Source organism: Camelina sativa, chromosome 4 (genome assembly GCF_030686135.1).
Source record: "Camelina sativa cultivar CO46 ecotype springtype chromosome 4, ASM3068613v1".
Lineage (NCBI taxonomy): Eukaryota > Viridiplantae > Streptophyta > Magnoliopsida > Brassicales > Brassicaceae > Camelina > Camelina sativa.
The window spans coordinates 22,928,919-22,946,522 of NC_141883.1; the positions used below are offsets into that span (position 1 = coordinate 22,928,919).

The 17,604-nt window shown below is 36.4% G+C and overlaps 3 protein-coding genes and 2 pseudogenes across 5 annotated transcripts; 3 read left to right on the forward strand and 2 right to left on the reverse strand.

The window, feature by feature from the left end:
• Positions 1–6,431: 6,431 nt before the first annotated feature.
• Positions 6,432–10,279, forward strand: LOC104781172 (putative pectate lyase 12). Of its 2 annotated transcripts, none has more exons than XM_087510555.1 (7): positions 6,432–6,976; positions 7,212–7,466; positions 8,231–8,439; positions 8,828–9,078; positions 9,164–9,355; positions 9,488–9,696; positions 10,021–10,279. In XM_087510555.1, the coding sequence occupies exons 1-7, from the start codon at positions 6,834–6,836 to the stop codon at positions 10,217–10,219; spliced, it is 1,458 nt and encodes a 485-aa protein (XP_087366681.1). In that variant the 5' UTR covers positions 6,432–6,833; the 3' UTR covers positions 10,220–10,279. The 2 variants fall into 2 exon arrangements, with proteins under 2 accessions (XP_087366681.1, XP_087366682.1); XM_087510556.1 differs by having other exon boundaries at positions 6,651–7,041.
• Positions 10,280–11,016: 737 nt separating this feature from the next.
• On the reverse strand, positions 11,017–12,130 carry LOC147946104 (transcription factor MYB27-like). The gene is made up of 4 exons (XM_087510557.1): positions 11,958–12,130; positions 11,738–11,867; positions 11,568–11,668; positions 11,017–11,475 (listed from the first exon to the last, which is right to left on the reverse strand). Exons 1-4 carry the CDS (start codon positions 12,079–12,081, stop codon positions 11,108–11,110), a joined length of 723 nt encoding a protein of 240 aa, XP_087366683.1. The 5' UTR covers positions 12,082–12,130; the 3' UTR covers positions 11,017–11,107.
• Positions 12,131–12,867: 737 nt separating this feature from the next.
• On the forward strand, positions 12,868–14,554 carry LOC104781175 (WAT1-related protein At3g53210-like; annotated as a pseudogene). Its single transcript, XR_015597024.1, has 6 exons — positions 12,868–13,132; positions 13,228–13,290; positions 13,368–13,484; positions 13,552–13,956; positions 14,041–14,192; positions 14,284–14,554. The product of XR_015597024.1 is annotated as a WAT1-related protein At3g53210-like (transcript).
• A 72-nt stretch (positions 14,555–14,626) lies between these two features.
• Positions 14,627–15,779, reverse strand: LOC104781174 (putative F-box protein At1g77650 pseudogene; annotated as a pseudogene).
• Positions 15,780–16,688: 909 nt separating this feature from the next.
• On the forward strand, positions 16,689–17,582 carry LOC147946105 (thioredoxin-like 3-3). The gene is made up of 3 exons (XM_087510559.1): positions 16,689–16,913; positions 17,011–17,036; positions 17,189–17,582. The coding sequence occupies exons 1-3, from the start codon at positions 16,779–16,781 to the stop codon at positions 17,406–17,408; spliced, it is 381 nt and encodes a 126-aa protein (XP_087366685.1). The 5' UTR covers positions 16,689–16,778; the 3' UTR covers positions 17,409–17,582.
• The last annotated feature ends 22 nt before the right edge of the window (positions 17,583–17,604 follow it).

Here is a 17,604-nt window from a genome sequence, read left to right on the forward strand (position 1 = left end):
AGTAATCTACTAAACAAAGATGTATACACATGTGACTCGTCCAACGTATAATATAAAATAAGTTACTCTGAACCCAACCAAGGTAACTTAATCAATTTTTTGGTAACCTTCAATTACTAGAATAAAGCTAGCTAAACTGTATTCGTAGGTCCATTTCCGTCAAGATGCTCGCTGATAAATCAATAAGATAGAACATGTATGGTCCAGATGTTTTGTCATTAGACAAGAAAACAAATTAAGCCTTCTATAAGTTCATATGGGGGAACCTTAATCCATGGTTAGAGGCCTTATCCATGGTTAGAGGCCTAGGGGTCGATGAAAAATCTAATATCTCCACCTTAGTTTTTAACTTTTTGCATTTGCTCCCCTCTTAAAATTTACCTGCTGTTAAATTTGGATCTTAATCGAATAAATTGGAAATACTAATGAGACAATAGCATGAACATAAAACTGCTTTGCGTATGTATCCATAGATGGGATGGGACCATTGGGTCCATGGAGCTTTGTCAAGAGCCAATAAAGGATCAACTGCAAAATCAGAAACTTTATTGACAAACAAAAAATGCAGTTCTAAGTTAGTGGGTCACACTGTATATATAATACTACAAATTAGATTCGAATAATTAATAATATGAGGTAAGGAGCTTTGACTGTTTCCACTTGTACGCTATATCCCTCCGACTCACCGAGAGATGGTCACTGACTCACTCGCTAGTTCGCCACGCTGCGTCAAATATATATTTCTTCTGGTTTAGGACTTTATATAAGATATATTTCTTATAATCAACGGGTCCATAATGTTCGTGTAACTGGTTACTGAAACCGCTACATTCAAATATACACATGTACTTATAACTAATGATGGCGTTCGTGCATAAATATTTATAGTGTTTTCAACTACTTAACCACCGTATTTTTAAAAAAAAAAGAGTACGATATGGTGTAGTAATTTATATAGTTTAAAGAAGTAATATGAATGTTTGTTAATTAAGAACTCTAATCTAATATTGTAACACCAGTCTACAAACACTTTGATCTTAACACTCGGATAGTATTGACGAAGTTGTATAAAAATTAAATTATAGATTCTGGATAATTACAAATTGATGATAAAAGATGCAGACTACTACAAAAGTTGATAAAAGAAGATTACTTATACGTAATGTAGGCGTTTTAATGAACTCCTTAATTTCATCGCTCGTGGAAAATAACACAAGCAAAACAATGACTTTCATGGACACTATGATTAGTTACAATGATCTTATTGGACATGTGAGGAGGCAAAGTATATATCTTTATATCTACAATGTCTTTTTTTTTTCTTCACCAAAGATGTCGCCTAACATCACGTTATTTAACCCTACATTTAGCTTACATTAGTACACTTAAAAAACTTTAATAATAATCCAACAATCACGCCAATTTTATCCTCATTAGTTCACACTTTAATGAGGGAACTATAAGTGAATTGTTTGTGCGCATAATATGTGTACATGTATGTATAATGCGGGGTTTTTTACTCGGTTAAGTTAAATTGGTCAAGTTGCAATAGTGTCTCGTCTATGCAATTGCATCGAAGTCTCTCACCAAAAAAAATTATAAAATAATAAAAAGTGAGAGAGAATAAAGTGAGTCTCTTAAGAATCTGTGAGAGACTCGTTTAAACACTTGTCTTAACTTAATTGGTTATATGTTTTATTTTTTAACTTAATTGGTTATATGTTTTATTTCTATTTTAAATTTTAAATAAAAAATAAAATTATACAAAATTTATTAAAATAATATATTTGAGAGACTAAAATAGATTCTCACCGCTGTACATGATTAACATAGTTTTAACATAAATTTTAATTAGAAAATATTAATATTATATTATTATATGATGGATATCTTAAAAACACAATAGTAAATTCAATTGAAAAAGTTTTAAAAAAACATAATGTCTTACATTCTTCCAGACAATTATCTTATAATATTAATATTTCTTTTTAAATTATATGTTCAAGACATTTAAACATAATGAAGATGGTTTTATCTTCATGCTCATACAAAAATTTATTACCCTTCTAAGTCGAGGTACTTCTTCTTATCCAATTTTTTCTTTTAATATAAGACTTTAGATATAGTTAGATATCTACAATTGCAAAATCTTATATGACTAATTGACTAGTATATATTATGTTTTACAGATGTGAGAAATGCAATAGAGACATGCTCACGAAATTGGTTTAATTAATTCACCACAATAACTTGCGTTGTTTCAAAATTTTCATCTATTCCATGCAGAAAATAGTTATAGATAACAACATAAGTAGAAGGCATATATCGTGTAGGTAACAATCACTTGAAAGACAGAAGCTGCTGGTTGATTGTAATTGATAAATCCAGCTGCCAAAGTGAGAACCTCAACTTCAAAGTGAGATTGAATGCAAATGTTTGTACCGATTTGATGATGATTTGGATAATATCGTCGATGCTGAGATTGAAGGTGTTTGGGTTTTAATGAGGAAAATAGTGAGACACAACAACTTCCCCCTTGTGAGTTTCTTGAAGTGCTCATATTTAAAATTTGACCTACTTAATTGTGTATATGTCATTCAAATTCTAATAGGATTATCATACTATTAAAAATAAAAATAACAAATACTACGATTCGCTAGTTTAATCTTATAGTGGCAAATCATATCTCTTGTCAAAAAAAAAAAAAATCCACCTATAGATCAATTTTGGAAAATAAACAATAGAAGCATCTCCAACTCCACTCTATTTTAGAGTTAAATCTCTATAATAGAGTAACATTTGCTCCAATCCTACTTTATATTTTACTCTAAAATAGAGATAATGATAGGATTGCTCTATATATAGAGCAACTCTATTCTCACCTCATAGGATTGCTTTATATATAGAGCAACTCTATTCTCACCTCTATTTGTTTACACTAACTCTATTTTAGAGTTGTAAATAGAGTAATACGTTGGAGGAAAACAATGCTCTATTTTAAAGTAAAAAATAGAGATTTACATGGGAGATGGTTTTTATATTTTAAATTGAACAACAAAGAACCCTTAATAGTGGTTTCAGAAATCCAGAGAGAAGTGGATTGCGTTTGGGGACCGAAATACGCGATACTTTCATACCTCGACAATAATCCGGAGGAGCCGAAATCGTATTGAGATGTTGAAGAATGATGAAGGGGCTTGGATCTCCGAGTTGGAGGAGCTTGAGGAATTAGTGGTGAGTTACTATAAGCAGTTATACTCCCTGCAGGATGTTGATGAGGTTGTGGAACCTTTGTCATCTACGGGTTTTACTATCTTAACTCAAGCAGAGCTTACTATGCTGAATAAACTGTTTTTGCGGCTTGAAGTGGAGAAGTCGATACATGCAATGGGTAAGTTTAAAGCTCCGGGACTAGATGGTTTTCAGCCGGTCTTTTATCAGGACTGTTGGACAACTGTTGGGGATTCGGTGAGCAGGTTTGTGTTGCAGTTTTTTGAGACTGGTATCTTACCGTGTGGAACGAATGATGCATTGGTAGTTTTAATTGCTAAAGTGGGTAAACCTGAGAAGATTTCTCAGTTCCGACCAATTAGTTTATGTAACGTTTTATTTAAAATGATTACTAAGACTATGGTTCTGAGGATGAAGGAGGTGATGCCTCAGCTTATTGGACCCGCACAGTCGAGTTTTATCCCTGGAAGGTTGAGTAGTGATAACATTGTGGTTGTGCAGGAAGCAGTCCACTCGATGCGAAGGAAGAAGGGACGTAAATGGTGGATGTTGTTGAAGCTCGATTTAGAGAAGGCGTATGATCGCATTAGATGGGACTTTCTTGAAGATACCCTCCATGCAGCTAGATTTCCTCCTGCTTGGATTCAGTGGATTATGAAGTGTGTCACTGGCCCATTAATGACAGTATTGTGGAATGGATAACGGACTGAATCGTTTGTACCTTCAAGAGGTTTGCGTCAGGGAGATCCCTTATCTCCGTACCTATTTATGCTTTGCATGGAACGGTTGTGCCATCAAATTGATACAGCAGTTGGGGCTGGAGAGTGGAAGCCCATCAGTCTCTCACGTGGGGGACCAAGACTGTCCCATATTTGCTTTGCAGATGATCTCATTCTGTTTGCGGAAGCCTCAGTGTCTCAAATTCGTATTATCAGGAGCGTTTTAGAGAAATTTTGTAATGCATCGGGACAGAAGGTAAGCTTGGAGAAATCTAAGATCTTTTTCTCGCATAATATCCATCGTGACTTGGAGAGACAAATCAGTGTGGAGAGTGGTATTGGTTGTACACGTGACCTGGGGAAGTATCTGGGCATGCCAGTATTACAGAAAAGAATCAATAAGGACACCTTTAGGGAGGTTCTGGATCGGGTGGCCACACGTTTAGCAGGTTGGAAGGGGCGTATGTTGAGTTTGGCAGGAAGAATGACACTAACTAAAGCGGTGCTCCAATCAATCCCTGTGCACACTATGAGTACCATCGCTTTGCCAAAGGCGTCTCTGGATGCACTTGACCGAATTTCCAGATCTTTTTTGTGGGGAGATACTGTGGAAAAGAGGAGGCAACATTTGCTTTCCTGGGAGAAGGTCTGTCTGCCGAAGCGAGATGGAGGACTTGGTATCAGATCGGCCAAAGAAATGAATAAAGCGCTGCTTGCAAAGCTTGGTTGGCGGCTTTTAAATGATAAGACTGTTTTGTGGGTTCGAGTTTTAACCAGTAAGTATAAGGTGAAGGAAATACATGATCTTACCTGGCTTGCCCCGAAGAGTACATGGTCTTCTACTTGGTGGAGCATTACGCTGGGAGTGAGAGAGGTGGTGCTTCCGGGACTGAGTTGGGTGTTGGGTGATGGGCAAACAACTCATTTTTGGACAGATAGGTGGCTTTTGGAGACACCGTTGAGTGAATGTGTGATAGCCCCATTACCTCCTGGTTATGAGACTCTGCGAGTGTGTGATGTTTGGAGACAGGGGACGGGTTGGTCTCTGGCAAATATCTTGCCTTATGTTCCGGGTGATATCGCTTTAAGGCTTGCTGCAATAGTCGTTGATACGGTCACAGGTGCTCAAGATAGACTATCTTGGGGAGCGAGTTCTGATGGGCGGTTTACCGTCAAATCTGCTTATTGTTTTCTAACAAGTGATAATACGCCTGGACCAAATTTGGGATTGCTATATGATCGAGTTTGGCATGTTGTAGCTCCGGAGAGAGTGCGAGTTTTTATTTGGTTGGGTGTTCATCAAGTTCTAATGACGAACATGGAGCGTCTTCGCAGACATCTGTGTGTAAATGGGATTTGTCAAGTGTGCAAAACTGGTTACGAGTCTATTATTTGCCATGGCTGGAGTTTGGAGCAGGCTTGTCCCGAAACGGAAACGATCTGCATTTTTTATGAGTTCGTTACTTGAGTGGGTGTATGGGAACTTGGGGGATGATACCATACTTGGAGACTGCCTGTGGTCCACAATGTTTGCAATGGGTGTATGGTGGGGATGGAAGTGGCGCTGCAGTAATATATTCGGTGGTAATGGCAAATGTCGTGATAGGGTAAGGTTCATCAGGGATTTGGCTAAGGAAGTTTATCAAACTAGTCAGAAGATGCACAATACTGGTCAGAGGTCTGGGCGGATTGAGCGGTTGATCTCTTGGACTCGTCCGAGGGAGGGGTGGGGAAAGATAAATACTGATGGTGCGTCTCGAGGTAATCCGGGACTTGCTACTGCAGGAGGTGTGCTAAGAGATAGTAATGGTAACTGGTGTCGTGGGTTTGCGCTAAATATTGGTATCTGTTCGGCGCCCTTGGCAGAGTTATGGGGTGTTTACTATGGGCTTGTTCTGGCATGGGAGAGTCAGTTGCGGTGTGTTGAGCTGGAGGTGGATTCTGAGGTCGTTGTGGGGTTTCTCAAGACAGGGATAAGTGAGTCTCATCCGCTGTCATTCCTAGTATGTTTGTGCTATGGCTTTCTTTCAAAGAATTGGAGTGTTCGGGTTTCTCATGTGTATAGGGAGGCTAATCGTCTGGCAAATGGATTAGCAAACTATGCGTTTTCTTTACCTCTTGGTTTTCATTATTTAGATATTTGTCCTGAGGTTGTTCAGTTGGTGAGTGTAGAAGACTCTAATGGGACTGTGGCTTCACGGACTGTCAGGCTGTAATTTTTCTTTCTATTGATTTTTTTTGAATAAAGTGTAGGAGACTATTTGTCTCCTATTTGCATACCAAAAAAAAAGAACCTTTAATAGTAGCATTCATATTGTTAAAGGTCGAAGGTTTTTATATTTTTTTATTTTATCATAAGGTAACATCGCTTTTATAATAAAAGGTGAAAAAACTGACAAGAGATTCAAATATCAAAACCTACCGTTTGTTAATCTGTTAATGCTTATGAATGAATAGGTATCCTTCTTTCTTATATCGTGTGAGTTATAATAATTACACAAAATGAGATAGTATTACAATTCATATATTAAAAAAAGGAGCTTCAAGGAAAAAATTGGAGACCGTTTCCTCGAGACAAGCAGATTCTCAATCCTCGAGACTGTCAGTGGAAAACAACCTTCACTCTCTCTCTCTCTCTCTTCAAAAAGAACAAAAGAAAAACAAAAATACAAAAGCCAAGAAAGCCATTATTACAAAAGCAATAACACACTGTGAAAAGCCACTCAAGAACACTGGTCAGTAAGAGCAGAGAAAGAGAGAGAGAAGAAGAAGAAGAAGAACAACAACAACAAGCCAAGTCTTAACTACTCTCTCTTCTCTTCTCCCTCCTTCTAACTAACCAAAACCCCCTAGAGAATCCATAAATCATCAGTTTCTTCACCAATGATGCTTCCAAGAAGCTGCATTGTACTTTCATTCTCTCTTTTTCTGTTCCTTCCCCAAATGGGCTTCGCCATGCTCAACAACAGAACTGTTCTTCTCACACCACATCCTGACCCGGAACTAGTCGCTTATGAAGTTCAGTGGTACACATACTACATTGCCTCTTCTGGATCTACTACATTTACTCTCTTATTTCACATTCTTTCATGTAAATTTCTAACTGGGTTTTACATTTCACTAGCTATTATCATGTGTTCTTGTGAATCTGAGGCTGCTCTGTTTTTTCCCCTGTTTTGTTCTGTTCTCTGTTTCTAAAATCTCCGGTTCTCTTAAACCGTACCGACTGTAAAATAATCCGGTTTTTCATTTGTTTTACAGGAGAGTAAACGCATCGATAACTAGACGTCAAGCTCTTGACACGACGGACCAGGCCGGTTCAGACCCGTGCTTCACCGGTAACCCAATCGATGACTGTTGGAAATGTAACCCAAACTGGCCCAATAACCGACAAGGTCTAGCAGATTGTGGAATCGGGTTCGGACAGTACGCCTTGGGTGGCAAAGGTGGTCAGTTCTACTTTGTCACTGATTCTTCCGACGACGATGCCGTCAACCCTAGACCGGGCACTCTCAGGTACCTTTCTGTTAACCGACTTAACCGGGTTTCTTATATTAGTATAACAATCTTGACAAGTAGACAAAAATGTTTTGTTTTTCTTGATAGGTTCAAGACAAAGATATTATCTTTAATACTCATTTCTTGACCGTAATTAGATTTTTTTAGTCGTTAGTTTACAACACTATAATAGTCTAATAGATTATACTTTACTTGAATATTACATGTCATTATTGTTCTTTAACCCTAAACCCTACCTATACACTTTCACAATTTAAGAACTTTATAAGAAAATAAGATTCTGTTTTAGCTACGTTTATCTTTTGTCATCTCATATTCACATGTCCCACACCAATCTATTACGTACGACTTTTTCAATACCACTTGTTTATATTTCTAAGTAAACCCTCCATTTTGTGGACAAATTACCAACAACCCTGATATTTCTTTAAGTTAATCAAATCCCCTCAAAACCCTTTTGAAAACGTTTAGATAAAAGCTCTATAATTTCGGTTAACTATATCCGTTGTTAAACATAATGTTTAGGATGTTTGTAATTTGACGTTCCCTACATTATTATTTTAAGCACTATATTTAGAAGTGAAAATATAATATAGAGAATAGACAAGTACAATAAAACAAGTGTATCAGTCTCCTGGGGCCTCGAAAAAAATCGAATAATTTGAGGGAATCTTTATCAATGTCAAAGCAATCGGGTTTACAATGTGAAAATTTTGTTTTAGATAAGATTAAACTGAGAAGTGCCAAAAAATTGATGACAGATACGGAGTGATACAAGAAGAGCCATTGTGGATAGTGTTCCCAAGCAACATGATGATTAAGCTAAAGCAAGAGCTAATATTCAATAGTTACAAGACACTTGATGGGAGAGGAGCTAATGTTCACATTGTTGGTGGTGGCTGCATCACTCTTCAATATGTCTCCAATATCATCATCCATAACATTCATATCCACCATTGTTACCAATCCGGTAATTTATGTTTTACTCTTTTCACATTTGCTCTTTTTCTAAATTCTAATCCTTTGTTCAAAAGTGTATATCTTTTTTTTTAACGGCCAATAATCGTTAGTTTTTTTTTACTTTTTAACTTTTTTTTTTATTTTCTTCCCCTAATAATTTAGTAGGTCCCCAGTGGTCTACATATTTCTTTCTCATTCGTTGGTATTCAGTATTCACACGTAAACAAAGAAAACCTGTTTTTCGAATTTAGCAGCATTTATTGATTTATTTCACTCATAAAAGCATATAGTAAAGAAAAAGGAAAAAATTAGAAATTAAACCTTTCGTCCTTTCCGGAAATAGCATTGATTGGTTTATTCATAAAAGCATTCTGATACTATTGTTTGTCCGTCCATAGGGAATACTAACGTGCGGTCAAGTCCAACGCACTATGGGTTCAGATCCAAATCGGACGGTGATGGTATCTCAATCTTCGGTTCAAAGGACATATGGATCGACCATTGTTCTCTATCAAGATGTAAGGACGGTTTGATAGATGCGGTGATGGGTTCCACTGGAATTACTATATCGAACAACTTCTTCTCTCACCATAATGAAGTCATGCTTCTCGGTCACAGCGACCACTACGAACCAGACAGTGGCATGCAGGTCACACACACACTAGTCCATTATATTCATTTTTCTTAGCGACTAGTTGATTTTAAATGAGAGTAATGTTTGTGTGATAAATTAGGTAACAATTGCGTTTAATCACTTTGGAGAAAAATTGATACAAAGGATGCCTAGGTGTCGTCGTGGATATATCCACGTGGTTAATAACGATTTCACTCAATGGGAAATGTATGCGATTGGCGGTAGCGGTAACCCGACTATTAACAGTCAAGGTAACCGCTACACCGCCCCGACCAACCCATTCGCCAAAGAGGTAAATAACAACCCTTCTATGCGATTGCAGTAATCTTGGTTAGTTTTATTTTTATACTTTGCTTTTGGTGTCATAATGTTTTATGCTACACAACTTTGTACGGTATTTATAAATGAGAGTGTTATTGTGTAGGTGACTAAGAGAGTGGAAACACCGGATGGCGATTGGAAAGGGTGGAACTGGAGATCAGAGGGGGACATTTTGGTGAATGGAGCCTTCTTTGTGGCATCCGGTGAAGGTGCGGAGATGAGGTATGAGAAGGCGTATAGCGTCGAGCCTAAATCCGCCTCATTCATCACCCAAATCACATTTCACTCGGGAGTTCTTGGCGTCGGCGGCAGGTTTGGATTCTACATTCTACCATACAAAATTACAAATCATTCACTCTTTGCCATATTTTACGTTATCAAAAAGAAATGATCACTTTTAAGTTTTAAACAAATCAACACTTTGAATCTTTTGTTTTACCAATACACACCATATTATAAAATTGTATTATAAATGTCTACATACTCTTTTGTTTTCTTATACTTTTGCCTTTAACTTTATCTTTTTTCTTTTGTCTAATTCTTTTTCTTTTTACCCCACTATATTCATAATTTTCTCTCATTAACCTCCAAAAAGTCAAAATGGAGCTAATTTAGGGTGTTTGATTTTGGTATTAGGAATAACAATCTTGGGATGTGGACTACTACGGGATCAGAAGGTAATGGCGGTTTAGATTCTTATAATGACTATACCGATGAAATGTCTGGTGCCGGTTCAACGATCCGGTTATCTTTCTCAGTTCTTGTGTTATCATTCTTGCTTAGTTCAATATCATATCTTGTCATGTTCACTTCAACCCAAATGTTTATGTTGTAACATGAATTGAAATTTACCTATTTTATCAAGGAACAAGCAAAAAATTGTTTCCAAACTTCATTCTTGGGTATTATTTTCTTCTTTGGAATAATCTTCAATACGTACTATGTCAAGAACAATCACACGATTCGTACCATCAATCAATTTGGTGTTTTGATGGACCTCAAATATGTAGTTTTACATTATTTCTTACACTAACACCACGTGTGTCATAATGTACGTATATTTAATCGTGACGTTGTAATAGTCCTATGTCACTCCTATCCTATCTTTAATTAATTACATTACATAACTAATACCTCTAATAGAGACTATATATTATCCTTAACGTTATATTATCTTCTTTGGTCTTGTTATAATTTTATACAAGAGGTGTTCCATACATGCATCTATACTTAATACCGTATCTATATACTACTTTAGGATATTGTAATTTACAGTATGTTGAACATTAAATATTTTTCTTTTCCTGAATAACTACAATATAAAACAATTTTAACAAATCATTTGGCACAAAAGTATACCAAACATTTAATTTAATTCAGATTAAATAAAGCCCATCAACCAATAATGTTTACCAGAAAAGTAATACTAGTTTTTTTTTCTCATCCATTGGGGCATGAACTTCTCATTTTTGTTGTTGTTTTTAACAAGACCTGATAGTAAACATCAATGCTACAGTTTACTTATTTTCTTGTTATGGATATCAAGAAAATAATAATATCCAGGATATGCATGTATATAGATAGACCTTCAACTACGATTCAAATTTCATTTGGTATTTGATTCAAATTGTACGTAATTGATGCTTAGTAAGCTTGTTTCATTATAGCACTTTCAAATTCAATTATCCAAGAGTTACAAAAGTAAAATAAACAAACTTTAGAGTCATGACCATAGAGAACATGAAAACTCCTCAAAATCCCTAGTCTCTTGAAACCACCAAGAAGCATTGTTAATATTGTTCTCACTGCTACTGCCTTCTGAAACATTTGCTTCACTCTGGTCTGTAGAAATCTCCGATATCCAATCCGAAATCCGGTTTTCGTACGGTGAATTCATTATACCAAAGCTCTCTGTTTCGCAAATACCACCATTTGTTTCTTGACCACTTTCCATAGTTCTCTGGTTAGATTCCTTCACAGTTTCATCAAAACCATGCTCTTGAGACGTCACTTTTGTCCTCATGATCTCTGTTTCCTTATACTTGTGAAACAATTCTTCTCCTTTATTGCCTCTCCAGTCAATGATCTTATCTGCAGAAAAAAAACATCATACTTATATTGAAAAGCCGATCAAAGACTTTAACACATGCAAAGTGAAAGATCAAATCAAAGTATATATCTACCACAGTTTTGAGCTTCCTCTTTCTTTCTAAAATGAGTTCTCCAATAGTTCTTAATCTCGTTATCAGTCCTACCGGGTAATCTTCTCGCAATCTTCGACCACCTATTGATATACAATATTTAGTTCAAACCAAAGAAAAAAGCAATCGATTCATTTTTTGTGGTTTCTTACTTGTTACCCCAGAGTGCATGGAGCTGAAGGATGATCCTTACTTCTTCTGAACTCATCGGTCCATGCTTCAGTTTCGGATTCAGATAGTTCATCCACCTTAGTCTGCAACTCTTACCACTCCTCTTCAAACCTATAAGTATGAATACAACAAACAAACATATCTTACATATGTAAATTTCTATTTTCGGAAAGTTGACATAAGATAGGTTTCAAAGTATACCGGAAACTGTTGCTAAAGAATCCCAACGACGTTCTCCCAATAGGGTAACAAACTTCACTAGCCGTTCGTCCTCTTCCTCGTGCCATGGCCCTCTAACAAGTGTTTCTTGCTTCTTACTCTCCATTTCTTCCTTTCCTCTCTCTTTTTGTTTTATGTGTGTTACGTTACTTGACTTATCCTTTCTAGATTTGTGCTTTTTAACTATTTAAGCTTGCTTTGGCTTTGCTTAAATAGTAAAGTCATGAGTTTACCCAAATTGGGAAAATGCTCAAAAAGCTGACGAACACAAAATAGTTTAGTGGATAATAACATCATGCATCAGTTAGTTAGGTTCTTGTTTTTCTTTCTTGGTCATCATTAACTTATAGTTTTATAGATTTGGATTAGGTTCCAAGTATCTCTTCTTTATGAATCATCATCAAGTAGTGATTTTTAAAATTTATTTTGTCAGGATTTGTAGCTTTCATCATCTTAGAAATTCAATTAGTTTATGCAAGTATCCAATCAGGTTTGGTTTTGAGAAATTCAATTTCTTAGGGACTTAAAAAAAAAAAGATTAAGTACTTTAATAGAGGTATTGAGATAAAAAGAGATGAAACAAGATCTTTCTGCATCTTTTCTCTACTCATCACAAAGTGTAAGCCAACGAAGCACTCCTTATGTTTGATTAGTAAAGTAATCCCAGAGTTAAGCCTAATCTCATTCTGGCACCAAAGAGAGGTTAAAATCGACGCATGAACAAACTCGTAAAACTGAGCCGGTTAACGAAATCTATCGATGTTTGACTTGGTTAAAATCGGTTGAGACTTTTCCACATCTCACATTCTCACGTGAGACAACCCTGCACATGACTGTCACAGTCTTATCTCGTTTTTGTCGTTTACAACAAAGTCCCCGCAAGAGACCCTTCAAGTTTAAAAAATAAAAACCAAAGCAGATCTCTTCAGCCGTCTTTGAGTTTCTTCTTTCCTCCATCTCCGGCGTCGTAAGATGTCTCCGATACCGGAAAGGGCAAAGCTCCACATAGCTATGGTGGTGTTTCAGACAGGGTACGCAGGGAATCACGTGATCATGAGATACGCTCTAAACTTGGGAGTAAGCAAGCTTGTCTTCCCACTTTACCGGACCATTGTTGCTTTCTCTGTTCTTGCTCCCTCTGCTTTCTTCCTTGAAAAGTATATATACACTTCTTTGATCAAAGACTAATCTTAAATCACTAATTCTTGAATCTATTTTATCATAATCTTGATTATTTTCATATTTCTAACAGAAAAGAGAGACCTGCGATGAACATGAGTCTTCTGATTCAGTTCTTCCTTCTTGGACTAATCGGGTATGATCTTGTCTTTAAAACCTTGAATTGTATAAGACACAAATTTAAAATTCAAAAACTCTTCTTTTTGGTTATAGAATAACGTTGAACCAAGGATTTTACATATTTGGATTGGACAATACTTCACCAACATTTGCATCAGCAACAGAAAATGCTGTTCCTGCTGTTTCATTCCTCATGGCCGCCTTGCTCGGGTATGTTCTTGATTCTTGAATCTCATTTCCACTCATATCTCATTATTGACACACCACACCATTGTAGAATAGAGAAAGTGAAATGGAAGAGGAAAGATGGTTAGCTAAAGTGGTGGGCACAATTGTATCCGTCGCAGGATCTTTAGTTATAACGCTCTATAAAGGACCAACCATTTACCAACCGAGTCTGCGTTTAATGAACCAACAACCCATGAAAGCTGAAGAGTCAGAGGAACAAAACAAGAACTGGACGCTGGGATGTCTTTGTTTGATGGGTCACTGTTTATGTTGGTCAAGTTGGATTGTGTTGCAGTCACCATTGCTTAAGAAGTATCCAGCTCGCTTCTCCTTCGTCTCCTTCGCTTGCTTTTTCGCCGTGTTACAGTTCTTTGGAATCTCTGCTTATTTCGAGAGAGATCTAGAGAGTTGGAAGATAACGTCAGTAGGCGAATTATACGCGTTACTATACACTGTAAGTTTATTTTTTTTGTTTTGTATCATTTTAGATCATGACTGTTTTTAAATATTCTGTTTAATTTGAATCATATATATGCAGGGATTGGTGGGTTCAGCAATGGTGTTTGCAATACAAATATATGTAGTGCAGAGAGGAGGACCTCTGTTTGTATCAGCGTATCTGCCTCTTCAAACTTTAATTGCTGCTGTTTTAGCCACTTTTGCTCTTGGTGAACACTTCTACCTTGGAGGGTATGTATTTATATATGTCTTTTAGTCATTACATTGTATTATACTTATAACTGTTAAGTTTCTGACACAGTTTTTATGTTTGTTTTGGCAGACTGATTGGTGCAATACTAATCATGAGTGGACTGTACTTAGTTGTGATGGGAAAGAGTTGGGAGAATCAAGAAGCTCTTTGTCAACAACAAAGACAACATATGATTTCTTCATCATCCGAATTTGGTCATGAAGAAGATTACCATAATAATTATAAACCAATATCTTCTCTTAATCAACCATTAATTTCTTCCTAAACTTTATTCATGCATCCAGCATATCGGAACACAAGAATAACAAAGGAAAGACCAAAAAAAGCAAAGCTTATAACATGCATGAGATCTCACAGAGTCTCTCTCTATTTTTTTTTTTTTTTTTGTTGCGTGTGTATCCTCGTCATCTTATTATGGAACCGGGACCAGACTTGGAACGTAAACAAAGTTGGCAACACAAGGGTTACGTCCACCTTCAACTTTAAAGGGTTGTCTTGTCTCAACATGTTTTTTGATCTCACCCTGACCAATTTCGTAAAAGCTGGTACAAGCATAACCATCTCCTAGAGCTTCATCGCACCATAACACGATAGAATCGGTCTTGTGGATGAAGAATGTAGGAACATTCTTGAAACTGAAGAGCCAGGGATGTAACACCGGGAGATCAGGGCGAGTCACATTAAAATATTTACTCCAGGAGACAACCCCATCAGTCACCTTGTTTGTGACCCACACGTCCATCTCCCTTGTTTGGTCTCCAACGCTTTGATGAAACAAAGAAAGCCTGTCTCCTCTGAAACCTGAAAAGGCTACTATATCAACAATCTCATATCCGAAATCAGCAGCATTAAGCCTCCTCTCAAAGCGAAACGGACATATGGGCTTGAATGTCTCCTTGGAAAAATCAAAACTCCGGATGAAGGTTTCTCGATTCTTGGGATCCCTCGTTTGAGCAACCCAATACATATTTCCATTCAGAGACACATACTGTCGGGAAAAATATAAAAACCAATCAAAAGTAGCAGAAAAGGTTCTCGAGAGTTTAGACTTGAAGTCATATATCTCAAATTTCCCAAATTCCAAACAACTAATCCTCAAAATCTTGTAGCTGGCACGGTTGTTGTCGTATCCAAAACCGTATATAACACTCGATATACGGCGAGAAGTGGATTCAACGAATTTGAGTTGGCCCAAAACAGGATTCCAAACTGCAATGTTGGTGTACCTTGCTGTTCTTGTTGGGGAACTGAACCATCGGCATAGCAATAATCCATTGCAGTGAATAAAAGACATATTACCAACAAAACTAAAAAACTCGTCTGGAACAGGTAGACGTAAGAGATCTAGGGTCACCGGGTTGATGATTTCAACCTTATCAAGATTAATTCGCATCAACCGTTCCTTGGAGAGATCCAAGTGCTTGTAGATGAATCTCTTGTCGTTGCAGAGAGCGTACCATTGTTTGCAGGTACGTTTCCACTTTCCATCATATCAGTGATTCGATTGGTGCTCTGGAGATGATGTCTTCTACTATATCAAAAGGCAGCGAAGAAGAATAAGCCATGTAACCCTTTTCTCCAAAAACAAAAAAAATCATTAAGATCAATCCGATAACTATTATATTTATCGTATTAAATGTGACATTAATTGTAAATAATTAAGAGCACGCATAATTAAGGATACGTACTGTATATCTTTTAATATTTGTGTGAGTTTGAAAAATTATATGTTTGCATGGATTGGTGCAAATATATGTTGACTTGTTAGAGAGGAGTACCTCTGTTTTATCAGCGTATATGCCTTTTTCAAACTCGTAAACTAACTTACATGAAAACAGAAATGGATACGTGGAAACGAAACGTTTTGGAAACGGAAAACGATTTTTTTTCGAAAATTAAGTAATGGAAATGTGTAGGAAACATATATATATATATATGTCTATACAGATATATAGATATAATAAGTCCCCAAACATAAAAACCATATTAAAAAAAATCTGACACAACACAAATTCAAAACTGAAATATTAAATAGTTTAATTAAAAGTAAAACTGTAAAAAAATGAACGTTCAAAATCAATTTTTTGACCAACATCGCCATATATTTAGGGATTTAAACTTTTAAGCTACTAGTTATATTATATTTTTTTCATTATATGTATCATGAATACTTATATTTTTAAATTATTTATTTATTAAAATTTGAAATTATAAAAAAGAGTTTCCGTCGCGTTTCTAAAACGGAAACAAAGTTTCCATCGTGTTTCCAAACAAAGATTTTTAAGAATTGTATTTCTGTGACTTGTTTCCGAGTTTCCATAAATTTCTGTTTCCAAAACATTTCGGAAACGGGAAACGCACCTCAAAAAGAGTTTCCATGCAACATAGCTCCTAAATTGACCCGGTTTTTGTTTAAAAACCTGTCGATGTTGAAAATTATAATTGGTTAAAATCGGTCAATTGGTACTTGTGGTTCGGTTTAGATTTTATACTATCAAGTATTAAACTTGTGTGGTGCGCGAAACGGATAAAAATCGGCAATTTCGAAACCAAGCACACCAAAAATGAGAAAACAAGAATCGGAGGAAGCAAAACTTGAATTGGAGTCCAAATCGAATCATGATGGAAATTTGAAAATCGCACCGGACGACCAAAGTTTCCTCACAATTCTTGACGACATCAAATCTTCGAAATCTCCGGTTATTACAGGCCACAACTATTACATTTGTACACACGTTTTTTAAGATCCAAAGCTGGGTTCTTTCGTAATCTGACTGTTCTTCTTGTGATTTGCAGGCTGTTATTAACTACGGAGCTTCATGGTACGTTTTTGTTCTTCGTATTTGCCAAATATGCATATCATGCTTATAAAGTGTTCGATGAAATGCCTCAATGCGAACTATACTCTCTTTTTTTTTTTTTTTTTACTATCAGGTTTGACTGAGATTATTATAGCGTTGTTGTAACTGTGCAGGTGTGGAGTATGTAGCCAGATACTTCCTGCATTCCAAAAGCTGAGCAACAGTTTCTCGAGGCTCAAGTTTGTATATGCAGATATCGACGAGTGCCCTGAAACCACTCGCCACATCCGTTACACACCCACGTTTCAGTTTTACAGAGACGGCGAAAAAGTCGATGAAATGTATGGAGCTGGTGTAGAGAGGCTCCATGATCGTCTTTGGCTCCACTCTTGAAACCGAAGACAATAAACGGTTGTACTTGCTTACTTGGTATGGGTTAATGACTTATGTAAAGTGGGCTATGTTGGAGATCGGACGGTCCATACTTTAAATCAACCATCAAGACTTTTTATTGTAGCCATTAAGAATAAGACCGACCTTATTAATTGTACTATTTCTTTTTGTAAATTAACTAAAATAACAGCCAAAA